Below are 15654 nucleotides of genomic sequence, written 5' to 3' on the forward strand. Positions count from 1 at the left end.
TACAGCTTTTCCAACGTAATTACGACGGTGAATTCCAGCAAAGTCCCTTTAAGCGTATTCTATAGTCCTTAATTCCAGTCACTTAAGGGGAGACACAGCAGGCAAAAACGTTTTTTTTTTCATGCACCTGTCAAGTTTGAGATTTTGGGTTTTTCATTGTGTTTTTTTTTTTCATACTAGTGGAAAGAAAAAATAAAATAAAAACAATGTTAAGTGTTTCTTTTGTAGCACTTTATCAATTTGTGTCAATAGATTTCAATCCATATTTTTAAAGGCTGTTTTCTCAAAATTAGTTTTTTTGTCTTAAACTGAAAAACTTCAGTAGCACTTACACACACCAAACTTTACATTTTATTCTTGTCTATATCCTGAAGGTTTTAACAGAGGGATTTGTTCATGATTTACTTGATTTTATACAACATTTTATTCCCCAAAAATGGTAAAAAAGTGTATCCTGTCTGTTCTAATTGTTCTGAATTATGTTGTGACGAAATGAGATACCCAAAATCTCCTCTGTAAAAACATTTGACTCTAATATGTCAAAAAAATTAAACAAGAATTTTGAAACTGACCTCATCCATTGTTTAGATATTTGTACTAGAAATGTTTGCAAATTAGCGCATGCATCATTTGCATATTTAAACATTCTAACATTTTAGAAAACTTGTAAAACAAAAAATGTTTGCAATTATCAATGTAATCAATTACCTGGATAAGTAAGGTGATAATTATTTTTTTTCCCTATTCACCTGCAGTGTCTCGCCTTAACTGTAGAAGGCAAAAGTCGTCCAAAGTCGCAAAAATACACAAAACTACACACAACTTGTTTCAAATGGTTCATTTTAAGACATTAAAAGACTTGATTCATGTACATTTACTGACATTGACACAAAAACAATAAAGACTTTTTTCCATAATTGACAAACAAGCTGATTAACACATAACAATTCTCATTTAAAATTGATATTCAGAGTATTTTTTACACATTTTAATGATCAAAAAATATATAAATGTACAGTAGCTCCAACATAAATGACCATACACCTGGACATAAAGACCAGAAATGGTCCTTAATCATTAAAACACCAGCAGAAATAATTTCTGTGTACATTTTTGAATCAGAATAAACTGAATATTCAGTTCACAATGTTCTCATGTGTTATTGTTTAACTTAAATTGTCACGTAGTAATAATAGTAAAAATATACAGTTCTATTTTTCTGCTTATATTCTCATCTTTGCTCGTACTGTATTACTTAGTCATGCCAATCTGAATGAATTCAACTGAATATGGCATTTTGATTTAAGACTCAAACAGCCTCATTATTCAGGCTTTAAAAAGGCTTATTTCAAATCTAATCTAATTGAGGTTTGATTCGTTGAACAGCAATAAACAGTATTTGTGCTTGCAGTTTTTTCACACATATTTCTGTGTGCACTGAATTCCTGACAGGAAATTCAAATCCTCTGGCTCCGCCCTGTCTGACACAGCTCTGTCTGTGATTGGTCGGTTCTCATGATGCATGTATCATGCGACTGGAGCACAGGCGAGAGATGCTCTTCGCCCGCTTGTCGTTTTTGGCCGCCTACTATTGTCTTCGGTTCTCATTCAGCCCGTCGTCTCCATCTGAACTTGTCATGCTGGAGCGACGCGGCTTAGCTCTCTGGCGCGTTTCTGCAGCCGTCTGTGTTCAGGGTGTTTTTTCACCCTCCGTCGGTAAAAGCGAATATCCTGCAAGGACAAAAACATCAGTTAGAACATAATTCAGACAGAAATGATCTAAAACAAGAAGTCTTTTTTGCTCACTAAGGCTGCATTTATTTGATGATAAATTACCGAAAAAATTGTAAAATTGCGAAATATTATTACAAATAAAAATAGCTGATTTTTATGTGATTATATTTTAAAATATAATTTATTCCTGTGATGCAATTCTGAATTTTCAGCATCATTACTCCAGTCTTCAGTGTCAAGTGATCCTTCAGAAATCATTCTAATATGCTGATTTGCTGCTTAATGTTGAAAACCGTTGTGCTACGTAATATTTTTGTGAAAAATAAACAATAAATATTGTTCAACTGACCCATTCTTAGCTGTTAGGATTCTTCCCAGTTGTGTGAGCTTTTCTCTGAAGTGCTGAGATGCTGCAGACTCTGAAGGATTTCCTTCAGACCGTCAGCTGGATAGAGAAACACAATATGAATTCACACGTCCACGTGAAAACATCATACACGCATGCAAAAAACAAAAGTCTTACTGAGCTCTGCCATATGAGACTCCATTTTGGACAGCAGCTGAGAGCACATCAACCCATCACCTAAAACAGACACACATCAGATCGGTTATTAATACAGCTGTGGTCTGACAGATCAATGCATTACGACAGCCTGAAGTTAACCTTCTGTTAAACTGTTTAAATCTAGAGCTCAACAGACAGACATAAAAATGTTATTCAAATCATATGCATCTTACAAGATGGTCCTGCCATGAGATGCAACTAATGTCTTTTGCACAATGATTAAAAAAAAAAAAAATCAACATTTTTCACTCTCAATATAATTAACTAAAGTTTCTGAAGCAAACCTCCTTCAGGAAATTACAAAAATGCATATATAAATAAATAATTGTTTTGATCAAATAGCTTTGATACCTCTTTTTAATGCAAAAAAAAAAAAAAAAAAATGTATACTGCAGAAAAAAAATTAATAAAAAAACAAATAGAGATAAATAAAACGGTAAAAAAAAAAAATGAATTAAAAACAAAATATTCATGAAATAAATTAAATACATTTTAAGAAAATTTAAATAATACTGTTAAATAGTGACATTTTTAATTGCATTTTTGAATGCAAACTAAAAAAAAAAAAACACAAAAAATGTTAATACTGTAGAGGCCACAAGTGGGTTGTTTTACTGATGTGCTGACGTTAGTGATGATTGGGCGATGCAAATGTTGGAGGTGTAACTATTAACGATCTTGGGGATGTTGCGTAACAGTCTATTATGTTGGAATTGACCTATTTTTCGGTGGTCTTTTGCAAACACTACATTTATATAAGACGGAGGAAACGATGGTGTTTGAGACTCATGGTATGTCATGTCCATGTACTGAACTGTTATTATTTAACTATGCCAGGGTAAATTCAGTTTTCCATTCTATGGCACCTTTAATGTTACCACAGACAGGACAGTTAAATATAGGCTGTGTGTGGGGTAAAAAGTGCGTGAGATAACAAGACCACAAAAATCTGTTAATCTGTTAACGGTCTAAACATATACATTTGGACTATATTTTTTAGATACATACGTTTATATGTATTTAAATTTGAAAGTAAAATAAATTACAATATTTATGTTATATCATAAAATGCGTGACCCTGCCGTTGATTTGCTTTGATGACGTTCCAGGACATTCCAAATGAGCGATTATTGTCAGCGAAGTCCACTTCAACGGATATACCGTGCATAGAGAGTAGGGAGCAGTGAACACTGCGTAGGGACTCTGTCGATCGGAACGCACCTACTGGTTATACTGCACAATTCGCAATGCATTCTGGGAAGTAACTTGTGAATTTCCTTGTTCGGATTTTATGCTAATAAAAGCATTAGCAGTTTCGGCACACCTTTTCCCGTTGCTCGAGCGTCCTCCTGCGCAACCTGCGTGAGCTGCGTGTGAGTGTTGCGTAGAGTATGTAGTTTCCCACTCAGCGTCTGAATGCGTTTGCTGTTCTCCTGCAGCTCCGCCTGAACGCTCTTCCATGCCATCTTCTCCTCCATCAGACATCCCTCCATCACGGCACGCAGCTCCTTCTCTTGACTCACCTGACCTTGCAGAGACTCCGCCTCCACACAACGCTACACACACACACACACACACACACACACACACACACAAAGAAAAGCTTAAAGGATTAAATTACTTCCAGAACAAAAATGTACAGATAATGTACTCACCCCCTTGTCATCCAAGATGTTCATGTCATTTTTTTTTCAGTCGTAAAGAAATTGTTTTTTGAGGAAAACATTTCAGGATTTCTCTCCATATAATGGACTTCTATGGTGCCCCAGAGTTTAAACTTTCAAAATGCAGTTTAAATGCAGCTTCAAAGGACTCTGAACAATCCCAGCCGAGGAAGAAGGGTCTTATCTAGCGAAACGATCGGTTATTTTAAAAAAAAGAAAGAAAAAAGACAATTTATATCCTTTTTAACCTCAAATGCTCATCTTGTCTAGCTCTGTGTGAACTCTGTGTATTCCAGTTCAAAACAGTTAGGGCATGTAGAAAAACGCCCATCTCATCTTCTCCAACTTCAAAATCATCCTACATCGCTGCAGAAGTACCAACCCAGTGTTTACAAACTGAACATGCAAAAAAGAGCAAACACCCTTTACAAAAAAAGGTCAAACAGCAATGTTGGATGATTTTGAAGTTGGAGAAGAAGATGAGATGGGCGTTTTTCGCCATTCCCTAACTGTTTTAAACTGGAATACACAGAGTACACACAGAGCTAGACAAGACGAGCATTTGAGGTTAAAAAGGATATAAATGTAATTTTTTTTTTATTTTTTTTTTAAGGATAGACCCTTCTTCCTCGGCTGGGATCGTTTAGAGCCCTTTGAAGCTGCATTTAAATTGCATTTTGGAAGTTCAAACTCGCTGGCACCATTGAAGTCCACTATATGGAGATAATTCCTGAAATGTTTTCCTCAAAAAACATAATTTCTTTATGTCTAAAGAAAGAAAGAAATTAACATCCTGGTTGACAAGGGGGTAAATTATCTGTAAATCCAACGCTCTCCATTGACTTTTTATTACAGAAAGCTGCCTCCTTGTCATTTCTGACTTAAAACAAAAATCAGAACAATGTCTTAAAGCTGCTATGTGACAAGGTGTACAGTAAACAAGCTAAAAAAAACACAAAACTACATCTTTATAAACTGTCAACATAAAAACAAGCATTTAAGTACACAAAAGTAGAGCGCAACGTGTCTTATTACTCTGAGAACTACGCCCACTGGAGGGAAATTTAACGGCAACAGTAAACATTCATTATTTTTAATCATGTCAAAGGATTATTTCAATACCCTGAAACGAGATATATTGAGAAACAAAATTTTATTGGTCTATGTCAGTGCACATTTTCCTTACCTTCCTTTTGTTGGAGAAATGATCCAACTGAATGGCCCAACATGAAATACCTACAGCTATTTGTGTCTTTAAACATTATTTTTTTTAGGTCGACAGCTTATAAAAACAATTTTTTTTTTTTTTAACTTGTTTACTGTACACCTTGTCACATAGCAGCTTTTAGACATTGTTCTGTTTTTTGTTATAAGTCAGAAATGACAAGGAGTCAGCGTCCCGCAATACAAAGTCAATGGAGAACGTTGGATTGTTTCCCCTCCCTGCGGTGTGGGCATGGCCTAAATGCAGTCTGTCTCTATACGGTGTGTATTCCATCAACTGGCAACCCTGTTGTGTCAAAACACTATTGGTTAAATTGGCAGTGTGCGAAGTCACACAAAACAAAAACAAAAACAGACATTCCGACACGGAACACACATTTCGGAGAAACAAGTATGTCACCTTAGCATGTTTTCTAAATATCTGCAAACATATCATGGTACTTTTATGCTTCAGTACAGTCAAAAAATTACATAAAGTACTCTTACGTAATAAGAGAACCACACAAATCACTACAGCAAACTTGCAGATGTTATGTGGTAAATTTATGGCAATGTTGTTGCCAGAACTGTGCTGTTTTTACAACATCAGCTTTATGCATGGCAACCCTTGTGCTCAACTCATTTTGATAGACTGTTTTTATAGCATGTTGTTCATTTTATTGTGACCCATTACACAACCAAATGGATATAAAGTCCAGTGAAGCTCTGAAATTTTATACATTTTAACCTGGTTATATAGCAACTCTACCTGTTAACATTTAACAACTGTGACATTATTTGGTGAAATAGGTTTAGAAGGTCAGTCTTGTCACTCTGCGTACATTCAGAGATTTTTGTATTCAGTGTTGATTTTACTGTTCGCACTTAGTCACAAAACTAGGTGCCAATTCTCTTCCCTAAGCTTCAGTTTTACAATTCTTCTCACATGCAAATGAGGTTAATGAGGTAAAGATCTTATGAATGGAAGTCATGCAGTCAGTACCTTATGAAGCTGAATGGCCATTTCCTGCATTTCTGCCTCTAGTTGGTCTGCATATGCCTGCTCTAAAGCATCACTGGGCGGCCGGGCGTTACTATGCCAGCGGGCTATTGCTGACGTCATCTTCCTCTTAGGACCAAACAGACTATAAAGAGAAAAAAATTAACAAAACAATACATTTGAATAAAAAAAAAAACCACTCTCTCTCTCTCTCTCTCTATATATATATATATATATATTTTTTTTTAATTGTAGTATAATATAGTAACAATTAAAATATACTAACAATTTAAATGGTGATAAAATTAAATGCAGTATAGATAAATTATGAAAAAAAAAACATTTGAATAAAATAAAAATAACTATATAAATAAAAAGACAAATAATATTAATGAAAAAGCATATTTTAACAAAAAATAAATGTATTTTAATAAAATAAAAATAAAATGTAATACTTTTTTAATTAAAATAAAATACATAAAATATTACTTAAGTGATCAATTTTAATTAAAAAAAAACAACTAACAATTGAATAATGAAAAAAGTGCTAAGATTGTAAAATAAAACAAAATATTAATTTATTTTTTTGTTTTGAAATGACAAATGTTAAAACAAATTAGTAACAAGTTCTAAATTTTAATCAAATAAAAAATTAATAATGAAAAACAGATGGTAAAAAAATATAGAAATACTGTACAAATAAAATAAAAATCTAAAATAATATAATAAAATGTATTATTTATTTATTCTAAATAAAATACATTTTAACTAAAATTATTTTAATAAAATAAAACACTTAATTTAATTCAAATATTTTAATAAATTTAAATAAAATTGAAGATAAAATTAATTTTAATAAAACAGAATGACATTGGTTTTTAAGATTGTGATTAATTGTAATTAAATGAAAAAAACATGAAATACAATACATTGTAACAAAATGTAAAAAATACAATAAAGTGATTAAAATTGAAGAATTTTTTTATAAAATAAAACCAATTTTAATAAATCATTTAAATAAAATTTAAAATAGAATATTAAAAAGAAAAAATATATATAAATAAAACAAAAAATTTAAATAATATTAATGAAATTAAATACATTTTAACAAAATCAAAAATACAATAAAGTGATTAAAAAAATAAAAAATAAATATGTAATAAAACACTTTTTTTAAATAAAATATTTTTTAAAAGAAAAAATAAACAATTGAATATTAATTAAATAAAGTACATTTTAACAACAAAAAAATTCAAGGAAGTGATCAAATTGTAAAAAATAAAAATAATAAATAAAAAAACAAAATATTAAATACATTTTAATAAAACAAAATAACATTATTTTTTAATAAAGTGATCAATTTTAATAAAAATGAAATAACAGTGCAAAGACTCACGTGATGCCAACTTCCTTGAGGTCGTTCTCAGTAAGCGTGAGAAAGATCCTGAGGTCGATGTCCTGCTCCTCCAGCAGGGGAAGGTACTTACTAAACCCGATCTGCTCCAGGAACTCCGCAAGATCCTGTGAAACGTAAACACACTCTTTATTGGTGCACCTGAACTCTCTCTCACACACAGAAGTGACTAGAAGAACACACACCTTGGGTCCAGTGTATGAAGGAGGAGGTCCAGAAGAAGATGGAGCCTTGCGGAAACCCGTGCTGCCACTGCTGTTAGCAGGACTCCTGCCTTTGGAGTGCTGGAGTTTGTTGGATCGACGTGGACAACTTCTCTTCGCCTGATCAGAGTCCTGTAAACATGATGAGATGTTAAGAGAACTCTTTGCTGGAGATGTTTGTTGTGAGTTGCAGTGATGCATGATGGTTTCAGACCTCGTTACTCTCCAGTGACGCCTCCCTGCTGAGTCCGAGGAGATGAGACAAACCCTCGCTGCTGCTGCTGCTGCTCCTCATGGTGGGCATGTCGTTATCAAAGAACAGCTCATCTGCATCCAGAAAGGAAAAGCATGGAATCACATTACATTGCATGTTCTTAGCAGATGCATTGTTGAGAAGGACTGACATCCTGCTGAACTTCACACCTCTGCTGCTGTTGCTCTGTCCATCGAGATCATTGATAGGGGATGTGACGTCACGATTGCAGATTCCCTCGCTCTGATCGCCAACGTCCTGGAAGGTCACGTATCCGGGCGGAGCCACGGGAACCTCTGCAATGAAAGAACACATTATATAGATCCAACATACCCTTACACTATTTTGACTTATTTTATTTTATTAAAATGTATTTGTTTTTATTTAACTTTAAGTAAATATGAATACATTTATAAATTAATTTAAACATATTTACAATTTAATATAATAACCATTTCATTAAATATTTTTTTATTGTATTGTATTAAAATGTATTTAAAATATTTAACTCTAAATAAAAGTATTTATACGTTAAATATTTTAAAAAAAATTATAAAATAACAATTTCAAAAATATTTATTAATGTAGTGAAAAAAACACTTTTGTCTATATACTGATTCAACATCCCCTTCCACTATTTTATTGTTTTATAACCATTTCATGTATTATATTTTTTTATAAAATATATTAGTTTTTAAAGAAATCTGAAAATATTTATAAAAAAATTCAAACATATTTACAATTTAATATAATAACCATTTCATTAAATATGTTTTTATTGTATTGTATTAAAATGTATTTTAAATATTTAACTCTAAATAAAAGTATTTATACTTTAAATATTTTTTAAAAAATTATAAAATAACAATTTCAAAAATATTTATTAATGTAGAAAAAAAAAAAACACTTTTTTTGTCTATATACTGATTCAACATCCCCTTCCACTATTTTATTGTTTTATAACCATTTCATGTATTATATTTTTTTATAAAATATATTAGTTTTTAAATAAATCTGAAAATATTTATAAAACAATTCAAACATATTTACAATTTAATATAAAAACATTTAATTAAATATTTTATTTTATTGTATTCAAATGTAATTTTTTATATTTAACTCTAAATAAATGTAAAATATGTAAAATTGTATAAAAGAACCATTTTATTCAATATTTTTTGTATTAAAATGTATTTTTTATATATTTAACGTTAAATATAAATATATTTAAAATACTTTAAATATATTTAAAACTGCAAAAAATAACCATTTAAAAAATATTCATGTAGAGAAAAAACACTTTTGTCTATATACGGATTCAACATCCCCTTCCACTATTTTATTGTTTTATATTATTAAAATGTATTTGTTTTTATTTAACTTTAAGTAAATATGAATACATTTATAAATTAATTTAAACATATTTACAATTTAATATAATAACCATTTCATTAAATATTTTTTATTTTATTGCATTAATGTATTTTTTAAAATATTTAACTCTAAATAAAAGTATTTATACTTTAAATGTTTTTTAAAAAATTATAAAATAACAATTTCAAAAATATTTATTAATGTAGTGAAAAAAAACACTTTTTTTGTCTATATACTGATTCAACATCCCCTTCCACTATTTTATTGTTTTATAACCATTTCATTAAATATATATTTTTTAATAAAATATATTAGTTTTGAAATAAATCTGAAAATATTTATAAAACAATTCAAACATATTTACAATTTAATAAAAAAACATTTAATTAAATATTTTTATTTTATTGTATTCAAATGTAATTTTTTATATTTAACTCTAAATACATGTAAAATATGTAAAATTGTATAAAAGAACCATTTTATTAAATATTTTTTGTATTAAAATGTATTTTTTATATATTTAATGTTAAATAAATATAAATATATTTAAAATACTTTAAATATATTTAAAATTGCATAAAATAACCATTTAAAAAATATTAATGTAGAGAAAAAACACTTTTTTGTCTATATACGGATTCAACATCCCCTTCCACTATTTTATTGTTTTATATTATTAAAATGCATTTGTTTTTATTGAACTTTAAATAAATATGAAAATATTTATAAAATAATTTAATATATTTACAATGTAATATAATAACCATTTCATTACATTTTTTTTAATTGTATCAAAATGTATTTTGTTTTTATTTAACTTTAAATATGAAAATATTTATAAAATACTTTAAATACATTTAAAATTGCATAAAATAACACTTTTTTGGTCTATTTATATATTAAACATCTCTTTCCATTTTTTTATTTTATTAAATTTTTTGTTTTTTTACTTTTAATAAATGTAAATGTATTTCTAAAAATTTCACATATTTAAAATTTTATAAAATAACGATTTACAAAACTTCAAGTAAATATGAATATTTATAAATTAATTTAAACAAACATTTTTTTTTTTACATAGAATGATTTCTGAAGGATCATGTGAGTAATGATGCTAAAAGTTCAGCTTTGCATCACAGCAATAAATTCCATTTTAAAAATATTTTTAAAATAGAAAATGGTTATTTTAATCATACAACATCTAGTGTGAGTACCGTGTTTGGAGCCGACTCTGAAGCGTGCGATAGCTTGAGGCCCGTCGTGAATGCTGGGTCCTCTGGTTCGGCTCCGAGCTGAACGGACCCTAGGAGTCGTACTCTCTTCTTCAGATGAGCTCAACTCCTCATACAGAGCTACAAAGACAGATCAGATTGTGTTAATTTCTGCATTCATGACAAAGAAGGTCAATTACAAATGCAAAGGTGCGTGACTGACATGATTTGGCTCTCATGACGTGCATATCGATGAGGCTGGCTATTTTAGTGTGTCCGTACATCATAGCCAGAGCTCTCGCCGTTTCTCCTTTAATGTTCCTCTCCTCCGTTCGTACACCCTGAAACATACACAGGACCAAAAATAATGAAGACACGCAAGCAGTTTTTAATCATGAAAATTTGGTCGCAATTAAGTTTGATATTATTCTTTATTTCGATGTACGCCACTAGTCAAAAGTTTTTGAACAGTAAGGTTTTTAAGTCTCTTTACAAAATTACAAAATTTTGTAATATTTTTACTATTTAAAATACTCTTTTCTATTTGAATATATTTTAAAATATAATTTATTCCTGTGATGCAATTCTGAATTTTCAGCATCATTACTCCAGTCTTCAGTGTTACATGATCCTTCAGAAATCAATCTAATATGCTGATTTGCTGCTCAAGAAACATTTTCTTCTTCTTATTATTATTATTATCATCAATATTTAAAATATTTTTATTAGGATTCTTTGAATAAAAAGACCCAAAGATCAGCATTTATCTAAAATAAAAAGCTTTCGTAACATTATACACTATACCATTCAAAAGATTGGAGTCAGTATATTTTATTTATTATAGAATATGTATTATATTTTAGAAATTATAGAAATTAATACTTTTATTTAGCAAGGATGCTTTAAATTGATTGATCGAAAGCGATGATAAAGATTTTTGTAATGTTACAAAAGATTTATATTTATGATAAATGCTGTTCCTCTGAACTTTCTATTCATCAAAGAAACCTGAAAAAAATATACTCAGCTGTTTTCAATAATAATAATAATAATACATGTTTTTAAGCAGCAAATCAGAACATTTAAATGAGTTCTGAAGGATCATGAGACTGGAGTAATGATGCTAAAAATTCAGCTTTGAAATCACAGGAATAAATTATATTTTATAATATATTAAAATAGAAAACAGTTATTTTAAATAGTAAAAAATATTTTACAATTTTACTGTTTTTGCTGTACTTTGGATCGAATAAATGCAGGCTTGGTGAGCAGAAGAGACTTATTTCAAAAAATATTAAAAATCTTACTGTTCAAAAACTATTGACTGGTAGTATATAGCTATTTAAAAAAACTAGGCTTTAAGTAAGTGTAACTAGAAGGTTAGTTTATACCCAGAAGTAGTTTTGGATTAGGTATGGACTTTATTTTCAATAAGAAATGTTAATAATTAATTATTTAACACTGTGAAACTGCTTTGAGACAATCTGTATTGTATAAAGTGACGTATAAAGGTGATTATTCGATTTTATAATTGATGCATTGAGTTTTCATTGCCAGACTGATGCAAATCCATAATTATTATACATACAATTTAATTTTTAATTCAAAATAAGTCACAATTTAGTGTAAGGTCACACTTGCATGGTTAAGCAGGTACTGAACGATGATTTCATGGCCGGACGCAGCAGCTTCCATGAGTGGTGTGAATCCCGACAGCGGCTCTCTGTGAAGGCAAAGGTCAAGGATTTAACATGCTTACTAGCTGTTCAAGCAAGATTATGTCCAGAATGAAACACTAGCATTTATTGCATACTAAGTAGTAAATACAGTACTGTTGATGTATAAACTGTGGTGTCACATGAGCAAAAAAACAGAGGAGCCGAATGTCCAGAAATAAAAAGATAAAAAGTTTTCATTTTTAAACCTGTCAGCAAATGTATAATAAAAAAAAGTCAAGAATCTGGTGATACCACTTTTCATGTTATATTTTCATGTAAATTATATATTAAAAAATATTTCAATAGAAAACAGTTCTATTAAATTGTAGTAATATTGTGATTACTGTAGTTTTTACAAATGCAGCCCTGGTGAACATAAAGACATTTGCAAAATCTAATTATTCCGAACTTTTGACTCATAATGTAAACAGTCTGTTTGTGTAAGAAAGAAGATGAGTTCAAGAACATATAAGGACATTTATTTTGCTTTATATGAATGAATGCAATTGTTCCTCACTTGATATTTGCATTGGCATGATGCTCTAATAAGAATTTGACCATCTGCTGATGTCCTGTAGCTGTGCTGTGCAGTAAAGCCGTCCATCCGTGCACATCCTTACACTCGAGCTGTGCTCCTTGCTGTACAGAGAGAGTTTCATTCAGTATTACAAAGTTAATTTGTTGCAATCTGGTACTTTTCGTAGAAAGAAATCACATAAACCAACTAACAACTTGATCATGTAAATGTGACCTGCAGTAGGAAGTAGGCGATGCTCTCGTTTCCGCAGCTGGCGGCGAGAATCAGGGGTGTGAGTCCTTTAGACGTTGTGGCGTTGACACTGACGCCCGTCTCCAGCAGCAGGTTAGCGATGTTATCGTGACCGATATACGCAGCGTACATCAGAGGAGTCCAACCGCCAATGTTCTTCCCATCCAAATCCACATCTCCTCTGAATAACGATTGGATGAGAGACAGTGGAGGTTTGGTAAATAGATGTCTTTTTATTGCTGTTTTTGCTTACATTTGGTAAATGAGATAGACATCTGTCTGTCTATTCATCTATGTACAGTTGAGCTCAAAGTTTAAATACATCTTGCAGAATTTGTGAAATATTAATTATTTTACAAACATAAGATGGATCATGCAAAATGCATGTTATTGTTTATTTAGTACTGACCTGAATAAGATATTTCAAATAAAATATGTTTACATATAGTCCACAAGAGAAAATAATAGTTTATAATCATTTATAAAAATGACTTTGCTCAAAAGTTTACATCCCCTTGATTCTTGATGATTTTTTTTTTTGTTTACTGAATGTTTATGAGTCCCTTGTTTGTCCTGGACAGTTAAACTGCCTGCTATTCTTCAGAAAGACCCTTGAGGTCCAACACATTCTTTGGTTTTGTAGCATTTTTGTGTATTTGAACTCTTTCCAGCAATGACTGTGTGATTTTGAGATCCATCTTTTCACACTGAGGACAACTAAAGGACTCATATGCAACTATTACAGAAGGTTCAAACGCTCACTGATGCTCCAGAAGGAAACAAAATCGATTAAGAGCTTTGTTTTGGAATCGACTTTTAAAATTTAAAGATCAGGTTAAATAAATTTGACTTATTTTTTCTTCTAGGAAACATGTAAGTATCCTCTGTAGCTTCTGAAGGAGAGTACTTCATGGGGAACAATGTGATATTTAAGCAAAATACGAAAAATGTACACATCTTTATTCTGTTTAAAAGTTTACACCCCCCAGCTCTTGATGCATCGTTTTTCCTTCTGGAGCATCAGTGAGTGTTTGAACCTTCTGTAATAGTTGCATAGTCCCTCAGTGTCAAAAGATGGAGATGGAAAATGGAAGTAGATGGTTTTAGCTGGTCTCCCATCCTCTCCAGCTAAGGAAGTGGCCAAACCCCATTGAAAACCAGCTTGCTGTCCAGATATGAACAGCAAAGACCAGCTAAAACCAACCAACCATCTTAGCTGTTTTTTTTTTCAGCAGGGATACAATGCAATTAAATATAAAAGTCAGCAAAATGACTCGTATCAAACAAAATGCATCCCAAAGAGTTAAACTGCCTGCTGTTCTTCAGAAAAACCCTTCAGGTCCCACAAATTCTTTGGTTTTTGAGCATTTTTCAATTACTGTATGATTTTGAGACCCATCTTTTCACACTGAGGACAACTGAGGGACTCATATGCAACTATTACAGAAGGTTCAAACACTCACTGATGCTCCAGAAGGAAACACGATCAGTTAAAAGCTGAGTTTTGGAATCAACTTTTGGAATTTGAAGATCAGGGTAAATAAATTTCACTTATTTTGTCTTCTAGGAAACATGTAAGTGTCTTCTGTAGCTTCTGAAGGGCAGTACTAAATGAATAAAAAATATATATTTAGGCAAAATAAGAAAAATGTACACATCTCCATTCTTTTAACAGCTCTTAATGCATGTTTTTTTCTTCTGGAGCATCAGTGAGTGTTTGAACCTTTCTGTAATAGTTGCATATGAGTCCCTCAGTTGTCCTCAGTGTGAAAAGATGGATCTCAAAATCTCAGTCATTGTTGAAAAGGGTTCAAATACACAAAAATGTTTAAAAAAAATAATAATAATTTGTGGGACCTGAAGGATTTTTCTGAAGAACAGCAGGCAGTTTAACTGTTCAGGACAAACAAAGGACTGATAAACAACTATCACTAAACAAAACAAAAAAAACAGCTGTGGGTCATTCAGGTAACAACACAGTATTAAGAATCAAGTGTATGTAAACTTTCAAATGGGGTAATTTTTTATAAATGTAACTATTATTTTCTCTTGTGGACTATATGTAAACATCTTTAATGTGAAATATCTTATTCAGGTCAGTACTGAATAAAAAATAACATGCATTTTGTATGATCCCTCTTATTTTGCTATAATAATTAACATTTTGCAGATTCTGCAAGGTGTATGTAAACGTTTGACTTCTCAACTGTATCTATCTATCTATCTGGATTAGTGGGAGACATATACAGTATGAACAGCAGATTCTTCCATCTGACCTGCGGATGCATTCAGCCACAACATCATACTGTCCGATGGAGCAGGCGGTGTGAAGATCCAGCGGCACGTTCAGCTCCTCGGGGCCGATCAGAGCGTTTCCTCCATCCGCCAGCCACACGGACAGACTCGAGCCTAACTGATCCGACTCACTGCTCGCCTCGTCGTTCAGCTCAGACATCCTCCTCTGGAAATGAGGTTTGATATTGAATATGTACAGTTCTTTGCAATAGATTAAACTAATGTGTGTCAAAATAAAACTTTATTTTATC

The 15654-nt window shown here is 31.1% G+C and overlaps 1 protein-coding gene across 1 annotated transcript; it reads right to left on the reverse strand.

The window, feature by feature from the left end:
- Positions 1-841: 841 nt before the first annotated feature.
- On the reverse strand, positions 842-15564 carry anks3 (ankyrin repeat and sterile alpha motif domain containing 3). The gene is made up of 15 exons (XM_073831056.1): positions 15385-15564; positions 13091-13289; positions 12857-12978; positions 12263-12344; positions 10845-10962; positions 10625-10762; positions 8207-8332; positions 7998-8110; positions 7766-7915; positions 7563-7687; positions 6170-6311; positions 3624-3855; positions 2258-2317; positions 2084-2179; positions 842-1731 (listed from the first exon to the last, which is right to left on the reverse strand). The coding sequence occupies exons 1-14, from the start codon at positions 15561-15563 to the stop codon at positions 2097-2099; spliced, it is 1869 nt and encodes a 622-aa protein (XP_073687157.1). The 5' UTR covers position 15564; the 3' UTR covers positions 842-1731; positions 2084-2096.
- Between the last annotated feature and the right edge of the window lie 90 nt (positions 15565-15654).

The sequence above is a fragment of the Garra rufa genome, chromosome 24, assembly GCF_049309525.1.
Source record: "Garra rufa chromosome 24, GarRuf1.0, whole genome shotgun sequence".
In the NCBI taxonomy this organism is placed as follows: domain Eukaryota; kingdom Metazoa; phylum Chordata; class Actinopteri; order Cypriniformes; family Cyprinidae; genus Garra; species Garra rufa.

What these genes read in the sequence shown, in the direction of transcription:
- anks3 (XM_073831056.1), bottom strand. Translation starts at nt 15,563, where the DNA reads ATGTCTGAGCTGAACGACGAGGCGAGCAGTGAGTCGGATCAGTTAGGC. An exon ending in TTCAGTACCTGCTTAACCAT is followed by an intron (nt 10,963 to 12,262) that starts GCAAGTGTGACC and finishes TGTATGTTTCAG; the next exon opens with GGTGTACGAACGGAGGAGAG. An exon ending in CGTCACTGGAGAGTAACGAG is followed by an intron (nt 7,916 to 7,997) that starts GTCTGAAACCAT and finishes TCATGTTTACAG; the next exon opens with GACTCTGATCAGGCGAAGAG.